This window comes from Heptranchias perlo, unplaced genomic scaffold (genome assembly GCF_035084215.1).
Source record: "Heptranchias perlo isolate sHepPer1 unplaced genomic scaffold, sHepPer1.hap1 HAP1_SCAFFOLD_519, whole genome shotgun sequence".
NCBI lineage: Eukaryota > Metazoa > Chordata > Chondrichthyes > Hexanchiformes > Hexanchidae > Heptranchias > Heptranchias perlo.
In genome coordinates this window covers 144,290-162,480 of record NW_027139536.1, presented here as the reverse complement: position 1 = coordinate 162,480, position 18,191 = coordinate 144,290, and the positions used below count along the sequence as shown (strand labels likewise).

The 18,191-nt window shown below is 49.9% G+C and overlaps 1 protein-coding gene and 1 long non-coding RNA gene across 2 annotated transcripts; one reads left to right on the top strand and one right to left on the bottom strand.

Annotated features, from left to right (window-relative positions):
- The first annotated feature begins 1,693 nt into the window (after nucleotides 1-1,693).
- LOC137314512 (uncharacterized) lies at nucleotides 1,694-5,690 on the top strand. Its single transcript, XR_010961209.1, has 2 exons — nucleotides 1,694-2,118; nucleotides 5,088-5,690. It is a non-coding gene; the product is annotated as an uncharacterized lncRNA (long non-coding RNA).
- Nucleotides 3,247-17,725, bottom strand: LOC137314511 (E3 ubiquitin/ISG15 ligase TRIM25-like). The gene is made up of 6 exons (XM_067979824.1): nucleotides 17,074-17,725; nucleotides 16,147-16,242; nucleotides 15,227-15,457; nucleotides 10,070-10,092; nucleotides 9,459-9,667; nucleotides 3,247-6,157 (listed from the first exon to the last, which is right to left on the bottom strand). The coding sequence occupies exons 1-6, from the start codon at nucleotides 17,632-17,634 to the stop codon at nucleotides 5,631-5,633; spliced, it is 1,647 nt and encodes a 548-aa protein (XP_067835925.1). The 5' UTR covers nucleotides 17,635-17,725; the 3' UTR covers nucleotides 3,247-5,630.
- Between the last annotated feature and the right edge of the window lie 466 nt (nucleotides 17,726-18,191).

Sequence of the window (18,191 nt, the reverse complement as noted above, 5' to 3'; positions counted from 1 at the left end):
CTGTCCCCCCCCCCATTCCCACACGGACTCTGTCCCCCCCCCCCCATTCCCACACGGACTCTGTCCCCCCCCCCATTCCCACACGGACTCTGTCCCCCCCCCTCCCGATTCCCCACCACGGACTCTGTCCCCCCCCCCATTCCCACACGGACTCTGTCCCCCCCCCCCATTCCCACACGGACTCTGTCCCCCCCCCCATTCCCACACGGACTCTGTCCCCCCCCCCGCATTCCACACGGACTCTGTCCCCCCCCCATTCCCACACGGACTCTGTCCCCCCCCCCATTCCCACACGGACTCTGTCCCCCCCGCCCCCATTCCCACACGGACTCTGTCCCCCCCCCCCATTCCCACACGGACTCTGTCCCCCCCCCATTCCACACGGACTCTGTCCCCCCCCCATTCCCACACGGACTCTGTCCCCCCTCCCCCCCCATTCCCACACGGACTCTGTCCCCCCCCCCCCCATTCCCACACGGACTCTGTCCCCCCCCCCATTCCCACACGGACTCTGTCCCCCCCCCCCATTCCCACACGGACTCTGTCCCCCCCCCCATTCCCACACGGACTCTGTCCCCCCCCCCATTCCCACACGGACTCTGTCCCCCCCCATTCCCACACGGACTCTGTCCCCCCCCCATTCCCACACGGACTCTGTCCCCCCCCCCCATTCCCACACGGACTCTGTCCCCCCCCCCCATTCCCACACGGACTCTGTCCCCCCCCCCATTCCCACACGGACTCTGTCCCCCCCCCCATTCCCACACGGACTCTGTCCCCCCCCTCCCACACGGACTCTGTCCCCCCCCCCATTCCCACACGGACTCTGTCCCCCCCCCGCTGTCCCCCCATTCCCACACGGACTCTGTCCCCCCCCCCCATTCCACACGGACTCTGTCCCCCCCGCCCATTCCCACACGGACTCTGTCCCCCCCCCATTCCCACACGGACTCTGTCCCCCCCCCCCATTCCCACACGGACTCTGTCCCCCCCCCCCATTCCCACACGGACTCTGTCCCCCCCCCCATTCCCACACGGACTCTGTCCCCCCCCCCCATTCCCACACGGACTCTGTCCCCCCCCCATTCCCACACGGACTCTGTCCCCCCCCCCCCCCCATTCCCACACGGACTCTGTCCCCCCCCCATTCCCACACGGACTCTGTCCCCCCCCCCCGCCCCCATTCCCACACGGACTCTGTCCCCCCCCCATTCCCACACGGACTCTGTCCCCCCCCCCCATTCCCACACGGACTCTGTCCCCCCCCCATTCCCACACGGACTCTGTCCCCCCCCCCCCCCCCCATTCCCACACGGACTCTGTCCCCCCCCCCCCCCCCATTCCCACACGGACTCTGTCCCCCCCCCCCCCCATTCCCACACAGACTCTGTCCCCCCCCCCCCCCCCCCCATTCCCACACGGACTCTGTCCCCCCCCCCCCCCCCCATTCCCACACGGACTCTGTCCCCCCCCCCCCCCATTCCCACACGGACTCTGTCCCCCCCCCCCCCCATTCCCACACGGACTCTGTCCCCCCCCCCCCCCCATTCCCACACGGACTCTGTCCCCCCCCCCCCCCCCCCATTCCCACACGGACTCTGTCCCCCCCCCCCCCCCACACGGACTCTGTCCCCCCCCCCCCCCACACGGACTCTGTCCCCCCCCCCCCCCCACACGGACTCGGGCCCGGCGCCTGCGCACTGTGCGTGTGTTGAGCGCGAGGGGCGGATTGAGCGGGAAATGAGAGTCGGAGAATCTGAAGGAGGGAAAATGGCGGAGTCACCGAGTGAATTCCCCGGGACCCGGGGTTTCTGCATCAGCCGATTAATCGCAGTCTGAGAGCTGCTGGATGTCCAGGTCAGACATTGAAATCCTCGCCGCCCGGCTCCCAGTGACTCAACACCTGATCGCAGCCTTTGGGAAGGAAGGTTTGGGGAGCAGTGAGCACTCGGTCTGGGCCCTCTCTCTCTCTCAATCAAATAGACCCAAATACAATTTAACTCAAAGAGGAACAAGAGCAGCCTGCGATCTCACTGAGTAACGGCTCCATTGGAGAGACACTGAGGAACTGACTCTTCACCGCCTCAGGACGGCCCAAAGCGCTTTACACACAATGAGGTGGGTTTGAAGTGTAGTCACTGTTGGAATGGAGGGAATGAGGCAGCTCATTGATGCACAGCAAGATCCCACACACAGCAATGTGATAAATGACCAGATAATCTGTTTTATCCTGATGTTTGTTGAGGGATAAATATTGGCCCCAGGACACCGGAGAGAACTCCCCTCCTCCTCTTCCAATGGTGGCGGTTCGGTCGCGGAGGGTGAGGGTCCCGGGGAGGCAGCAGCCCAGATTATTTCTGTGGGTCCCTCCTGCTCCTCCATGACACACAAACATAATTGGCCACTTCCCTTTTCTGGGCCTCTGGTCCCATCGCCCGTGGAGCTGGTCGGAGGGAGCACAGGGGCGTATTTACCCCGATTTCCATATTAACAGGGGCTGATCGTCTGAAACAGGCGGTGATTTGGACACCCGGCGGGAGGCCCCTTTCAAAATGGCACCGGCTCCATCGCCAGGGTTACCGGGGCGGGAGAGGCGACTGACCCCCATTCTCAGACCGGGAGGGGAGTGAGAATCGACCCCCGGGTCTAACTTCACAATCCCCTCTTTTGAATTTGGACTTGGGTGTACAGGGCACAATTTCAAAATTTGCAGATGGCACAAAACTTGGAAGGACAATAAACAGTGCCCCACAGGCAGTGTGGGAACAGGCCGCACGTTCCCCTCCCCGCATCCCCCCCCCGCATCCCCTCCCCCTCTCCCACTCTCTTCTCCCTCCCCTGCCCCCCCGCCACTTCCCCCCTCACTAGCTGGCAAAAACACGCTTACTTTTCCCTCTCTCTCTTTCCCATGGTTTGAACAAGTCGATATTACAGCATCTGATGTTCACAACAGCTTCTCACAGACTTTCAAGGCCTTGCATCTGTCTTACCTTTAACCTTCGAGACAATCTGCTGAATGAGACTTTTCCAATGTGGCCAACCTTCCCAGCATGCTGCCTTGAACAGTCAGTTTAACCGTTCCTTTGTTGAATTAATACTTTTAACCAAACTCAGCTCCTTTAGCAGGTAATTAATAACTGGTATTGAAAGTCCAAAATCCTTCAGTCGCCCCTCAAGTGAGTGTGAGGTCGAACAACTCACTTTAACCCATTCATTGAATCTGAATTGCACTCACCACAGATCAGGTTAAACATTGTTACAAGAAGTTTAATCACCGTGACATTTACACAAAAGTTCTTTCAAATACGACAAATGAGAAAGAAAAGTGTTACAATCATAACAAGCTGTATAATAATAAAAAGCAGAGACATGATTTTCACCCAAGGATGCTGTCCCACATTATGGACGACCTCCCTCCATTCATGATCCCCAGGGGTCGAGGTCCCCTTTTCAATGTCAGCATTATGTTGTTTTGAATGCACTGTCAGTCTATCAATATTGGGGGTTTTAAACTGCAGAAGTCATCTAAGAAAGTGGTTTCCCTCATTACTTCTCAGTCTTAATCTTCAACAATGTCCCTCCCCCCCCTCCTTTGTGGGATCCTGGGGCCTTATCTAAGGTCCTCATCCTGTGAGCATCACAGACCGATCTCCAGCCATTTGCTCTTCTAATCTAAGTTTCATTTGGTTAATATCACACATCATGATACAGTCAAAGAAAATCATAATACATTGTACAGAAAACTACAGAAACTAGGCTCCCCCCAAATACTACCATATTATCAAGAAATCTTGGACTTAAAAGATCCTCCAGCTCTCCTTTTTACCATTATCCATCTTGTGTATAATTCTGGCTCAGTATTATTTCTCCCTGGCCCTCAGTTTCCCAATTTCATCGTTAACTCAAAGGAACCCAACCCTGAATTTTGGAAATCCAAATTCTATGTCAGTCTTTACTTTAATTTCAATCCCTCTGATAGATACCAGTGTGTTTAACACTGTCCTGATTGTTTCATTAACTAGTCGGTTTCTCTATGGAGCATGTGTCAGTGCCTTGATTACCAAGTGTAAATCAGTAATGATCCAGTATCTGTCCTCACTCTCCTGAGCACATTAACCATTTCATGTAGTGTTGTTGTCAACGGGACTGAGCATGTCTGAGACCCGTCCTTCAGGGCATCTCCATCATGCATTCCACAGACTGGTTGCCTCACGTGCAAAATATCACATTTACACACACAGCAGTTTCCCAAAATCACACCGAACGTGACATCAAATACAAGCCATTCCTGTGCTTTCAGGCTATCTGATCAACAGATCGGGGGGTGTCTGGAGGTCTTTGCTTATCTCCCCCTGCATGGTCCCGATGTCTCGGGTAGAGCCCAGGTTATAAAATATTCTTCTCACTGTTCAGTATAAGTAAGGACACAACCATCTCCAAGAGAAAGCTATCAATTAACGATTGTTAACTCCCCTTTCCTGACTTTCACTGGATTGTGTGTTGATTCCTGATTGATGCCTTTTGGGGGTTGTTCCCAGGTGATCTTTGTTTCTCACCGGTCACTCACACATCATTTTCCTGACCCTTTGGTTTTGGTTGTCACAAAATGTCCCATTATCTCCCATCACCACCTGGGACGCTGATTGTAGACCCCAATTGGTGGGGCAATTTTCCTGTTTGTTTCTCACACACTCAGTCACTTCTTTGTGTCTAATTAAGTTAAACATCCCATAATATTCCCATTTCATGTTGGTTGTAAGCCCTGAAGGAACCTTACTCTCCAATAAACTAAAAATCACCACCCCATAAAACACAGATTAAAAGTTCCCAGTCTGGTCCAATGAATCAATACATTTACTGAGTTTCGGACAGATACATGCCATCGTGCCTGCCGCCACTGCGATTCACTACTGAGATTAATGCAGCTGTGCCTGCCACTATTATGATTCGCTACTGTGGTTAATGCACGACTGCATTAATACCATTATAATTCTGCAAATAAAGTGGTAAAATTCTACAACTGAAGGAGACAATTAATTGGAACGCTACGAATTACAAGTAAACTCACCAAAAGCAGCTATTTTTAGCTTTAGTGACCGACCCTTACAAAGAAAAGCACAAAAAGCAGCAAAGCATTGAGCTCCTGACATCATCAGAGGGGCAGACCCAGGTGTGACATCATCAGAGGGGCAGACCCGGGAATGTCATCGTCAGTGGGACAGATGCGGGAGTGACATCATCATAAGGGTAGACTGGAAATGACATCATTAGCCCTGCAGGCCTGCAAGTGACATCACTAGTGGGTCAGACGCGGAAGTGACATCATAGAGGATCAGATCCCGAAGTGACATCATCCGAAGGGCAAACCTGGAAATGACATCGTCAGCAGGACAGACTGAAATGACATCATCAGATGGGCAGACCTGGAAGTGACATCATCAGAGGGGCAAACCTGGAAGTGACATCATCAGAGTTGCACACCTGGAAGTGACATCGTCAGAGGAGGCAGTCCTGGAAGTGACATCATTGGAAGGGCAGTCCTGGAAGTGACATCATCAGAGGGGGAAACCTGGAAGTGACATCAGAAGGGCAGACCTGGAAGTGACATCATCAAGTCACCAATACCAGGATTAATTTAACAGTTTTAGGGATTTTCCACAATAAAATGCCGGAAACACGGGTTCAGTGAATGTGGTTTGAAATGTGTGTAAATGTGTCAGTGAGTCAGTGACCCGGTGAAATGACACAGTCCCGGCCTCGTAGTCCAACTGAACTCGGATCCGGCTCTTAGACGGGATCAGAGCGAGGGGAGTGGGCTGGGAATTGTGACCGGCACTGAGATAATCAACACCAAACAAACCATAACATAAACACCAGGATTTACTGCTGTTCCCGAGACCAGACTGTCTCTCCTCTCTCTCTGCGCTCCCACACACAATCCCTATTCTCCAGTCTTTCCCATCAATCTCCACATCCCAGGAATGGGATCCTGAGGAGAAACTCTGGGAGCAGAGGACTTGGGGCCAGTCTTTAAACCTCTCTGGGTGAGGTGGGTAGGGCTGTTTCTGTTCAGTCCGTGTTACTGATCTCAGATCATCCGACAGAACCAAGTTCCAGTTTGCTGTCTTTGGATCCAGGCTCATCGCTGACCTTTGCCCTAGAGAGGAGAGAAGAGATTGGTCAGACAGGGTTATTCCACTCCCATCAATGATTGACAGCTGCAGGGTGGGAGTGTCAGTATTTCCCAGACACTGTCAGCCCCATATTACCTCTTAGATTGTGTTCATCCCCTGTTCAATAAATGGCCTTTGATCAGAATCCCTGTTAAATAGCAGTGTGTGGGTCCCAGTGCTGTGCACTCAGTGCAAACACTGCAGTGGAGACACACAGTAGCAGTCAGTTTAATCACACAAGCCCCTGGCACTGTGCACACGTTCTCCCAGACACAATGGAGGGGATTCACCGGCACACCACACATCCCACAGACTCACAGTTACAGCCCCACAATCTCAGCACTGGCTGTACTGGGAACACACAGCTCACAGGAGTGAGTCCTGGGCTCTGTCCCTCCTGTTACTGTTCCATCGTGAATACAGGAGTGTGCCCTGGGCTCTCTCCCTCCTGTTACTGTTCCATCCTGAATACAGGAGTGTGCCCTGGGCTCTCCCTCCTTATTTTTTTATTCATTCATGGGATGTCGGAGATGCTGGCAAGGCCAACATTTATTGCCCATCCCTAATTGCCCTTGAGAAGGTGGTGGTGAGCTGACTTCTTGAACTGTGGCAGCCCGTGTGGTGAAGGTTCTCCCACAGTGCTGTTGGGAAGGGAGTTCCAGGATTTTGACCCAGCGACGATGAAGGAACGGCGATATATTTCCAATTCGGGATGGTGTGTGACTTGGAGGGGAATGTGCAGGTGGTGTTGTTCCCTTATGCCTGCTGCTCTTGTCCTTCTAGGTGGTAGAGGTTGCGGGTTTGGGAGGTGCTGTCGAAGAAACCTTGGTGAGTTGCTGCAGTGCATCCTGTGGATGGTACACACTGCAGGTGAAGAGAGTGAATGTTTAGGGTGGTGGATGGGGTGCCAATCAAGCAGGCTGCTTTGTCCTGGATGGTGTTGAGCTTCTTGAGTGTTGATGGAGCTGCACTCATCCAGGCAAGTGGAGAGTATTCCATCACACTCCTAACTTGTGCCTTGAAGATGGTGGAAAGGCTTTGGGGAGTCAGGAGGTGAGTCACTTGCCGCAGAATACCCAGCCTCTGACCTGCTCTTGTCGCCAAAGTATTTATGTGGCTGGTCCAGTTAAGTTTCTGGTCAATGGTGACCCCCAGGATGTTGATGGTAGTGATTTGGCGATGGTAATGCCGTTGAATGTCATGGGGAGGTGGTTGGACTCTCTCTTGTTAGAGATGGTCATTGCCTGGCACTTGTCTGACGCGAATGTTACTTGCCACTTATCAGACCAAGCCTGGATATTGTCCAGATCTTGCTGCATGTGGGCACGGACTGCTTCATTATCTGAGGGGTTGTGAATGGAACTGAACATTGTGCAATCATCCACAGGATGCACTGCAGCAACTCGCCAAGGCTTCTTCGGCAGCACCTCCCAAACCCGCGACCTCTACCACCTAGAAGGACAAGAGCAGCAGGCACATGGGAACAACACCACCTGCACATTCCCCTCCAAGTCACACACCATCCCAAATTGGAAATATATCGCCGTTCCTTCATCGTCGCTGGGTCAAAATCCTGGAACTCCCTTCCGAACAGCAGTGTGGGAGAACTTTCATCACACGGACTGCAGCGGTTCAAGAAGGCGGCTCACCACCATCTTCTCAAGGGCAATTAGGGATGGGCAATAAATACTGGCCCTGAACATCTCCATTTCTGACCTTATGATAGAGGGAAGTTCATTGATGAAGCAGCTGAAGATGGTTGGGCCGAGGACACTGCCCTGAGGAACTCCTGCAGCGATATCCTGGGCCTGAGATGATTAGCCTCCAACAACTACTACCATCTTCCTTTGTGCCAGGTATGACTCCAACCACTGGAGAGTTTTCCTCCTAATTCCCATTGACTTCAATTTTACTGGGGCTCCTTGATGCCACACTTGGTCAAATGCTGCCTTGATGTCAAGGGCAGTTACTCTCATCTCACCTCTGGAATTCAGCTCTTTTGTTCATGTATGGACCAGGGCTGTAATGAGGTCTGGAGCCGAGTGGTCCTGGCGGAACCCAAACTGAGCATCGGTGAGCAGGTTATTGGTGAGTAAGTGCTGTTTGATAGCACCGTCGACGACACCTTCCATCACTTTGCTGATGATTGAGAGTAGACTGATGGGGCGGTAATCGGCCGGATTGGATTTGTCCTGCTTTTTGTGGACAGGACATACCTGGGCTATGTTCCACATTGTCGGCTAGATGCCAGTGTTGTACCTGTACTGGAACAGCTTGGCTAGAGGCACGGCTAGTTCTGAAGCACAAGTGAACATACCCAGGGATGGTGATGGAGAAGTCTTGGACGTTGGCTGAAAGGTTTGATTCTGTGAGTATGGCTATGTCAGGCTGTTGCTTGACTAATCTGTGGGACAGCACTCCCAATTTTGGCACAAATTCCCAGATGTTGGTGCGGAGGACTTTGCAGGGTCGACTGGGCTTGGTTTGCCTTTGCCTTTGTCGTGTCCAGTGCCTCGTGGTCCGTCCGGTTTTATTCTTATTATGACTTTTTGTAGCGGAATTGTACAACTCAGTGGCTTGCTAGGCCATTTAAGAGGGCGATTAAGAATCAACCACCTTGCTGTGGTTCTGGAGTCACATAAAGGCCCAGACCGGGTAAGGACGGCAGGTTTCCTTCCCTAAAGGACATTAGTGAAACAGATGTTTTTTTTTACAACAATCCGGTAGTTTGATGGTCACCATATTTATGACCCCTAGTTTTGGTCTCCCCCACAAGTAGAAACATCTCCACAATGTCGACCCTGTCAAACCCCTTCATTATCTTAAAGACCTCTATCAGGTCACCCTCAGACTTCTCTTTTCGAGATCAAAGAGCCCCAGTCTGTTCAATCTTTCCTGATAGGTATAACCTCTAAGTTCCAGCATCATCTTTGTTGCACCCTCTCCAGTGCCTCTATATCCTTTTTATAATATGGAGTCCAGAACTGTGCACAATTCTCCAAGTGTGGTCAAAGCAAGGTATATGGAGACCAGAACTGTGCACAGTGCTCCAAGTGTGGCCTAACCAAAGTTTAATACAAGTTTAACAAAACTTCCCCACTTTTCCATTCAGATGTCCTCAGGACACACCACCTTCCTCCTCTTTCAGTCCAATCAGTATATTGATCGTAATCCCCTTGGAAATCTTATTTATATGATTCAATAACAGTTTCTTCATGTCTCAGACAAGCTCAGCCAACAGCAATCATCTCTAACCTGAGAGCTTTAATCTAAGTGCCTCCTCACCTCTTGAAATTCTTAACCTCGACATCTCTCCTAAAGTGTGGTGCCCAGAATTGGAGAAAAGCTGCACGTTTTTCCTTATCATTCCCAATATGTCTGAGTGGTACTTTTCCGATCCATTCAGCCTCTTCTGGGTAAGTTGAGATATTTTGGACAGGTTCAGGGTGAGCGCTGGAACATCTGGGTCTGTGACTCTCTGAGTCTCAGTCACTCTGTAATGAAAGAGGAGAGAATGTTTTTATCAGTGGGGACATTTCAGATCGGAAAACCAAAGGGTAACGAGTGATCAGTGCAACAACCTGCACCCCTTCTAATGCTCGTACTGACACCCCGCAGCAACCCATCCTGAGAATGGCAGAATCCCGGGATTTGCAGTCTCCCTGCATTCACACTGATCTCCACACGAGCAGTGGGATCCTGGTTTGCTGCCACTTCAGCTCAGTTTGTGATTTTCAAAGCCGTCTGTGTTCAGTCCAGTTTCTCTGTACTGGAGCCCTTATCTTTATCCTGATCTGGGGAGGTTTCCAAGCGGTGATTCTACTTTCACTCTTCTCCCAGATATAGGTGAAGGTTCCCTATCAGCAGCAGGTACTGTATGACTGAGAGGAACTTACCTGGAAAGGAGCTGCTTCGAGTTCTGTGAATAAAGAGAGGAGATCAAATCAGTCAATAGAATCATAGAATCATACAGCAAAGGAGGAGGCCATTCGGCCCATTGTGCCTGTGCCGGCTCTTTGAAAGAGCTATCCAATTGGTTTCTCCTTATTTACTCGATCAAAACCCTTCATGATTTTGAAACCTCCATAAAATCTCCCCTTAATCTTCTGCTTTAAGGAGAACAACCCCAGCTTCTTTAGGGTCTCCACGTAACTGAAGCCCCTCATCCCTGGCACCATTCTAGTAAATCTGCTCTGCACCCTCTCAAAGGCGTTCACATCCTTCCTAAAGAGCGGTGCCCAGAATTGGACACAATACTCCAGCTGAGGCCTAACCATTGATTTATAAAGGTTTAGAATAACTTCCTTGCTTTTGTACTCCATGCCCCTATTTATAAAGCCAAGGATCTCGTATGCTTTTGTAAAAGCTTGATCAAATTGTCCTGATCACCTTCAAAGATTTCTGTACATGATCCCTCAGGTCTCTCTGTTCCTGGACCCCCTTTAAAATTGTACCATTTAGTTTATATTGCCTCTCATTCTTCCTACCAAAATTTATCACTTCACACTTCTCTGCGTCAAATTTCATCTGCCGTGTGTCCGCCCATTTCACCAGTCTGTCCATGTCCTCCTGAAGTCTGTTACTATCCTCCTTGCTGTTTACTACATTTCCAAATTTTGCGTCATCCGCAAACATTGAAATTATGCTCCGTATACCCAAGTCCAGGTCATTAATATATATCAAAAAGAGCAGTGGTCCTAATACTGACCCCTGGGGAACACCACTGTATACTTCCCTCCAATCTGAAAAACAACTGTTCACCATTACTCTCTGCTTTCTGTCCTTCAGTCAATTTTGTAACCATGCTGCCACTGTCCCTTTAATCTCATGGGCTTTAATTTTGCTAATAAGTCTATTATGTGGGACTTAATCGTATGCCGTCTGGAAGTCCATATACACAATATCAACCACTTAACCCTCATTAAATCTCTCCATTATTAAAATCGTAGAATCATGGTATGATACAGCAGGGAAGGAGGCCATTCATCCCATCATGTCTGTGCTGGCTCTTTGAAAGAACTATTCAATTAGTCCTACTCCCCTGCCCTTTCCCCATAGCCCGACAAATTTTTCCCTTTCAAGTATTTATTCAATTCCCTTTTGAAAGTTAGTTTTGAATCTGCTTCCACCGCCCTTTCAGGCAGCGCATTCCAGATCAGAACAACTTGCTGTGTAAAAAAATTCTCCTCATCTCCCCTCTGGTTCTTTTGCCAATTACCTTAAATCTGTGTCCTCTGGTTACCGACCCTCCTGCCAGTGGAAACAGTTTCTCCTTATTTACTCTTATCAAAACCCTTCATGATTTTGAACACTTCTATTAAATGTCTCCTTGACCTTTTCTGCTCTAAAGAGAACAACCCCAGCTTCTCCAGTCTCTTCATGTAACTGAAGTCGCACATCCTGATACCATTCTAGTAAATCTCCTCTGCACCCTCTCTGAGGCCGTGATATCTTTCCCAAAATGTGGTGCCCAGAATTGGACACAGTACTCCAGCTGGGGCCGAACCAGTCATTTATAAAGGCTCAGAATAACTTCCTTGCTTTTGTAATCTATGCCTCTGTTTACAAAGCCAAGGATCCTGTGTGCTTTTTTTAACAGCCTTCTCAATGTGTCCTGCCACCTTCAAAGATTTGTGTACGTACACCCTCAGGTCTCTCAGTTCCTGCACCCTCTTTAAAACTGTACCATTTAGTTTATTTTGCCTCTCCTGATTCTTCCTACCAAAATGCATCACTTCACACTTCTCTGCGTTAAATTGCATCTGCCCATTTCACCAGTCTGTCTCTGTCCTCCTGAAGTCTGTTACTATCCTCCACATTGTTTACTACATTTCCAAGTTTCGTGTCATCTGCAAACTTTGAAATTATGCCCTTAATAACCAAGTCCAGGTCATTAATACATATCAAAAAGCGCAGTGGTCCTAATACTGACCCCTGGGGAACACCACTGTATACTCCCTCCAGTCTGAAAAACAACCGTTCACCACGACTCTCTGCTTTCTGTCTCTGAGCATATTTCGTGTCCATGCTGCCACTGTCCCTTTAATCCCATGGGCTTCAATTTTGCTAACAAGTTTTCATCAAAGAATTCAATCAAGTTATTCAGACACGATTTGCCTTTAATAAATCTGTGTTGTCTGTTGTTTATTATCCCATTTTCTTCCAAGTGATAATTAATTTTACAAAGGAACATAGGCACAGGAGTAGGCCATTCAGCCCCTTGTGCCTGCTCCGGCTTTTTATAAGATCATGGCTGATCTGTGATCTAACTCCATATACCTTTCTTTGGCCCATATCCCTTAATACCTTTGGTTGCCAAAAAACTATCTATCTCAGATTTAAATTTAGCAATTGAGCTAGTATCAATTGCCGTTTGCGGAAGAGAGTTCCAAAGGCTCAGAATAACTGAATGTCTCGGATTATTGTCTCTAGAAATTTCCCCACCATCGACGTTAGGCTGACTGGCCTGTAGTTGCCGGGTTTATCCCTCTCCCCTTTTTTGAACAGAGGTGTAACATTTGCAATCCTCCAGTCCTCTGGCAACATTCCCATATCCAAGGAGGATTGAAATATTGTGGCCAGAGCCTCCACTATTTCCATCCTTACTTTCCTCAGCAACCGAGGATGCATCCCACCCGGACCGGGTGACTTTTCCACTTTGAGCGCTGCCAACCCTTTTAGTACTTCCTCTTTATCTATTTTAATCCTCTCCAGTTTCTCTACTCCCTCCTCCTTTACTGGAAGATTGGCAGCATCCTCTTCTTTAGTGAAGACCGATGCAAAGTATTCATTTAGGACCTCAGTCATGCCCTTTGCCTCCACAAGAAGGTTTTCTTTTTAAGAACATAAGAAATAGGAGCAGGAGTAGGCCATTCGGCCCCTCGAAACTGCTCCACCATTCAATCAGATCATGGCTGATCTTCGACCTCAACTTCACTTCCCGCCCGATCCCCATATCCCTTCATTCCGTTAGAGTCTAAAAATCTATCAATCTCAGTCTTCAATATACTTAATGACTCAGCATCCACAGCCCTCAGGGTTAGAGAATTCCAAAGATTCACAACCCTCTGAATGAAGATTTTTTTCCTCATCTCGCTACTAAAGAGGCTAATTTCTCCTTATCCTGACACTATGCCCTCTAGTTCGAGACTCTCCAGCCAGGGGAAACAACCTTAACTTCTCGAGATAGCCGCGGTTGGATCACTTTTCCTGTGGAGTTTTATCGTCCTTCATCGGCCCCACCTTTCCTTTAACTACCCTGTTACACTTTGTAAGTTTCTAAAAGACTTGATGTTACCCGCTAATCTTTCCTCATACATTATCTTTGCCCCTTTCATTTCCTTTTTTCAGATTTTCTCTGCACTCTCTGTATTCTGTTTGATTCTCTACTGTGATTACTGTCTATTATGAACCTGACATTTATCATAAGCCTCCTTTTTCTGTTTCATTTTAATCTCTATTTCTTCAATCATCCAAGGAGCTCTAGCTTTGGATGCCCTTCCTTTCCCCCTCACAGGAATGTGTCCAGTCTGTACCCGAACTATCTCCTCTTTGAAGGCCTCTCATTCCTCATTTACTGTTTTACCTGCCAATCTTTGTTTCCAATCCACCTGGGCCAGATCCCTTTTCAACTCACAGAAATTAGCCCTCCTCCAGTTGAGTATTTTCACATTTGATTGTTTCTTGTCCTCTTCCATTACTTTCTAAACCTAATGATATTGTGATCACTGTTTCCCAAATGCTCCCCCACTGAAACATGCTCCACTTGCCCCACTTCATTCCCCAGAACGAGATCCAGCACTGCTTCCTTCTTCGTTGGGCTGGAAACATATTGAAGAAAGTTCTCCTGAACACATTTGGGGAATTCCTCCCCCTCTTTGCCCTTTACTCTGTTTTCTCCCCAGTCTATATTCGGATAATTGAACTCCCCCATTATCACGATTCGATTGTTAAAACAACAAACAAATCAACACCCAATGAAACCAAACCGTGAATTTGGGATTGAGAGTAAAGAGTTCAGTGTATAACAGTAGGTGGGGCCAGTCACAGGAATGGGGAATAATCCAACATTTCACTGCACTCCATCCTGGGCCAGCACCAACACTCCTGGGGCAGGGCTGAGGGGGCAGCACCAACACTCCTGGGGCAGGGCTGAGGGGGCAGCACCAACACTCCTGGGGCAGGGCTGAGGGGGCAGCACCAACACTCCTGGGGCAGGGCTGAGGGGGCAGCACCAACACTCCTGGGGCAGGGCTGAGGGGGCAGCACCAACACTCCTGGGGCAGGGCTGAGGGGGCAGCACCAACACTCCTGGGGCAGGGCTGAGGGGGCAGCACCAACACTCCTGGGGCAGGGCTGAGGGGGCAGCACCAACACTCCTGGGGCAGGGCTGAGGGGGCAGCACCAACACTCCTGGGGCAGGGCTGAGGGGGCAGCACCAACACTCCTGGGGCAGGGCTGAGGGGGCAGCACCAACACTCCTGGGGCAGGGCTGAGGGGGCAGCTCCAACACTCCTCGGGCAGGGCTGAGGGGGCAGCTCCAACACTCCTCGGGCAGGGCTGAGGGGGCAGCTCCAACACTCCTCGGGCAGGGCTGAGGGGGCAGCTCCAACACTCCTCGGGCAGGGCTGAGGGGGCAGCTCCAACACTCCTCGGGCAGGGCTGAGGGGGCAGCTCCAACACTCCTCGGGCAGGGCTGAGGGGGCAGCACCAACACTCCTCGGGCAGGGCTGAGGGGGCAGCACCAACACTCCTCGGGCAGGGCTGAGGGGGCAGCACCAACACTCCTCGGGCAGGGCTGAGGGGGCAGCACCAACACTCCTCGGGCAGGGCTGAGGGGGCAGCACCAACACTCCTCGGGCAGGGCTGAGGGGGCAGCACCAACACTCCTCGGGCAGGGCTGAGGGGGCAGCACCAACACTCCTCGGGCAGGGCTGAGGGGGCAGCACCATTGCTGGGCCCCACCAACAATCTTTAAACAATTCAGCCCTCACACCAGCCTCACAGAAACGCCCCATTCCCCAGACATGACCCTGTTTATATTGAAGATGTACCTGAATAAAGGAGAGAGGGTCCCTCTGTAGCAGACTCTGGTATTCTCCATCTATTAATGTCATCTGTTCCATCCTCTTGTTTAATGCTTCAGAACAGCTTCTAATCTGTGAGAGAGCTCGGAGCCCCTCCTCATCGATCAGTTTCAGTGCGTATTCTTCATCTTCTTCCAGCTGTCTCCTCCAGTCAGAGTAGCTCTTCGATAGCTTTCCTTTCAGCTCATTGATTCGTGTCTGAAACCCAAACCAACTCTCATTACAAACGGCCCTTCCACACAGCTCTTACCCTGAGCACACGGCACTTTCCAGGGACGGGACAGTTTGTTTCGATCATTACTCGATCACCCGTTAAAGATAAACAAGCAATGGGGGGTGTCTACTGGGAGAGAAATCAGAGTTTAACAAGTGTTGCCTTGAGCCTTGAGTTTAAAAGAAAGAGCACTGTATTTAGACTGTGTATGGCACTGCCACCTGGTCCATCCACACCTGGAGTGATGGGTCCAGTTTTGGTGCCCACACCTGGTGAAGGAGATCAAGACTCTGGAGAGGACGGTGGCCAGAATGACACGTAGTCTGATGGATTTAATTCTGAGGATCGGCTCCAAGAGGGAGGGTCATTTAGAGAAAGGCCGAGAGGGACATGATTGAGGTTTTTAAAATGATGGAGGGATTATTGGACTCACTGGTTGGGTGAGGTATTGAGATGGATCGGGATGGTAGGACCAGAGGGTCTGTGTATAAAATCCATAGGCACAGAGTTAGGTTAGACGCCAGAGTCCTTGATCTCTGGAACAGACTCCCTGAACACGTGGGCGGTTTGGAGTCACTCCCACCCTTTAAAAGGGAGCTGGGGAGGAATTTCCCAGAGTTTTTCCTGAATTAGTTGCAGATTCCAGAGTAAATCCAGTCCCACTTTTCCCTACCTTTATTTCAGCTTCTGACCTCTCCAAGTCTCGCTGTTTGCTGGAACAATTCTGCTGGACTCCCCGAAGCCTCTCGATTTCTCTCTCCAATTCTTCCTGTAAAGGCAATTGGAAAGTTTTCAAAAGGGATTCAAACTGGGATTTGAAGGGGAAATGATTCCGTTCCAGGAGTGACCCCACTGGGTGTGGATAGAAAGTGGTTTGGGGGATTCTCAGTGTCTGGGCCCTGAGCAGAAATATTCCCTTCTGTGGCTCTCAGTAAAGAGGTGCTCCCTGCCCTGTATAAACTGAGTGACCACACACACCGGCTTCTTTTCACACTGACACACCGTGTGCTGCATTTTCACACGGACTCAGCTCCTCCATTTCCAGGAATCAGCCGAGGGGAAAGGGAGACAGACTCAGTCACACCAGCATTTCTGAAACACCAATTCCCTCTTGTTGTGAGAAACAGTTTCTCCCCCCAGCCCCTGAGTCACCCCCCGTGGGTGTCCCTCACTCCCCCCACCGGTGATGGTCCTCTCCCTGATGGTCAGATGGAGAATACCCCAGTGTTACACAGGGCGACAACATGCTCTGCTCTACAGCCCTATGCCATGGAGTGCCAGTTCTCACAGGTGCCCACACAGTGAATTACTGAGCTCCACAATGCCCTCACCAGGAGGGGCTGAGTGTGGGTGAGGGGCAGTCACCCTGGGTCACTCTCACACCCCTCCCAGTGCCCACCCTGTTCTCTCAGACAGACTGTAAGAGAAAGGGGAGGGAGCATCTGACTGACAAAAAACAAACAGCAGTAAACCCAGACCCAGGGCAGAAAGAAAACACTGGGCTAAATCAGCACTGTCTGCAATCAGTTCAAATTAATGTTCGTTATTAAAAGGAAAACTCTCCCTCACTGTATTTAATATCAGGAATTGTGTCACTCACCTTTATTGCAGCTTGTGCCTGATCGAGGCTCAGCAGTGTGTGGGATTTATGTTTCCCTGTTATTGTACAGGAAACACATACACACTCTGCATCATCTTTACAGTAGAATTCAAAGACCTTCTTATGGTCAAGGCACTGTCTCTCTGTAAGATCAGCCGTAGGCTCGATTAGGGTGTGATCTTTGTAGGTCACTTTCATTAAATGTGGTTTTAAATGAAGGGAGCAAAAGGAAGCTTCACATTTCAGACACGTCTTCACAGCCGGGGTTGGATTTTCTTCACAGCAATCACACATGACACGGCCTGAATCAGCAGGAGGCTGTGAGCGATTGTATTTCTCCACAATATTACACAGCGTGAAGTTTCTCTCCAGACTGGGCCTGGGGTTGAATTTCCGGCGACACTGAGGGCACTCAAACCCTCCTGGGCCTGCTGTCTGGGCCCAAACTCCCTCAATACATTTCAAACAGAAACTGTGCAGACAGGGTAATATCACCGGGTCCTGGTACACCTGGAGACACACAGCACAGGTTAATTCATCCTCGAAAGCTCCGGGCTCCATTCCTGCAGCACCTGAAAGAGTTTTCACACAGCACAGAGAGAGAGAGGAACCAGAGCAGGAAGTGAAATTCTCATAAACACTCAGTGCAGGGAGTGGTTTCTTGACTCACTTTGGGTGAAGATTAACCCTTTCAGGCCTGCAGTAGCAGCTCAGAAACAAAATCAGAAAAACAAGATTGCAATTTTACAATCTGGAGCCAGAATACAGCAAGCTGGGCTCAACAAACACAAACCGAAAACTAATCAGCTCAGACCAGACCCTAAACGGTTTAACAAATGATTTAAAACTGATATAAAGAGGAACAATAACCTTGACAAATCCCGCAGAAGAGGAAAGGGAAGGAGCTCTCTGGGAGGAATAGAAAAATATACAGAAAAAGTTAAAATGTTCATCAGTGGTTAAAGAGAGATGAGAAAAAGCAAAGCAGCAGAGGCTACAAGTCTCAGTAAACTCGACAGGAAACATGTCCGACCAACACAGAGCTGGAAACCAACAAAGACAAAAGAATGTTGGACAACAAATCAAAAGCAGGAGAATACAGTCAGAGGAAGTCATGG

Coding starts and splice junctions, on each gene's coding strand:
- LOC137314511 (XM_067979824.1), bottom strand. CDS start 17,634: ATGGAGCCCGGAGCTTTCGAGGATGAATTAACCTGTGCTGTGTGTCTC. Junction 16,243..17,073: donor AGGCACAAGCTGCAATAAAG/GTGAGTGACACA, acceptor TTGCCTTTACAG/GAAGAATTGGAGAGAGAAAT. Junction 15,458..16,146: donor GGTCAGAAGCTGAAATAAAG/GTAGGGAAAAGT, acceptor TTTGGGTTTCAG/ACACGAATCAATGAGCTGAA.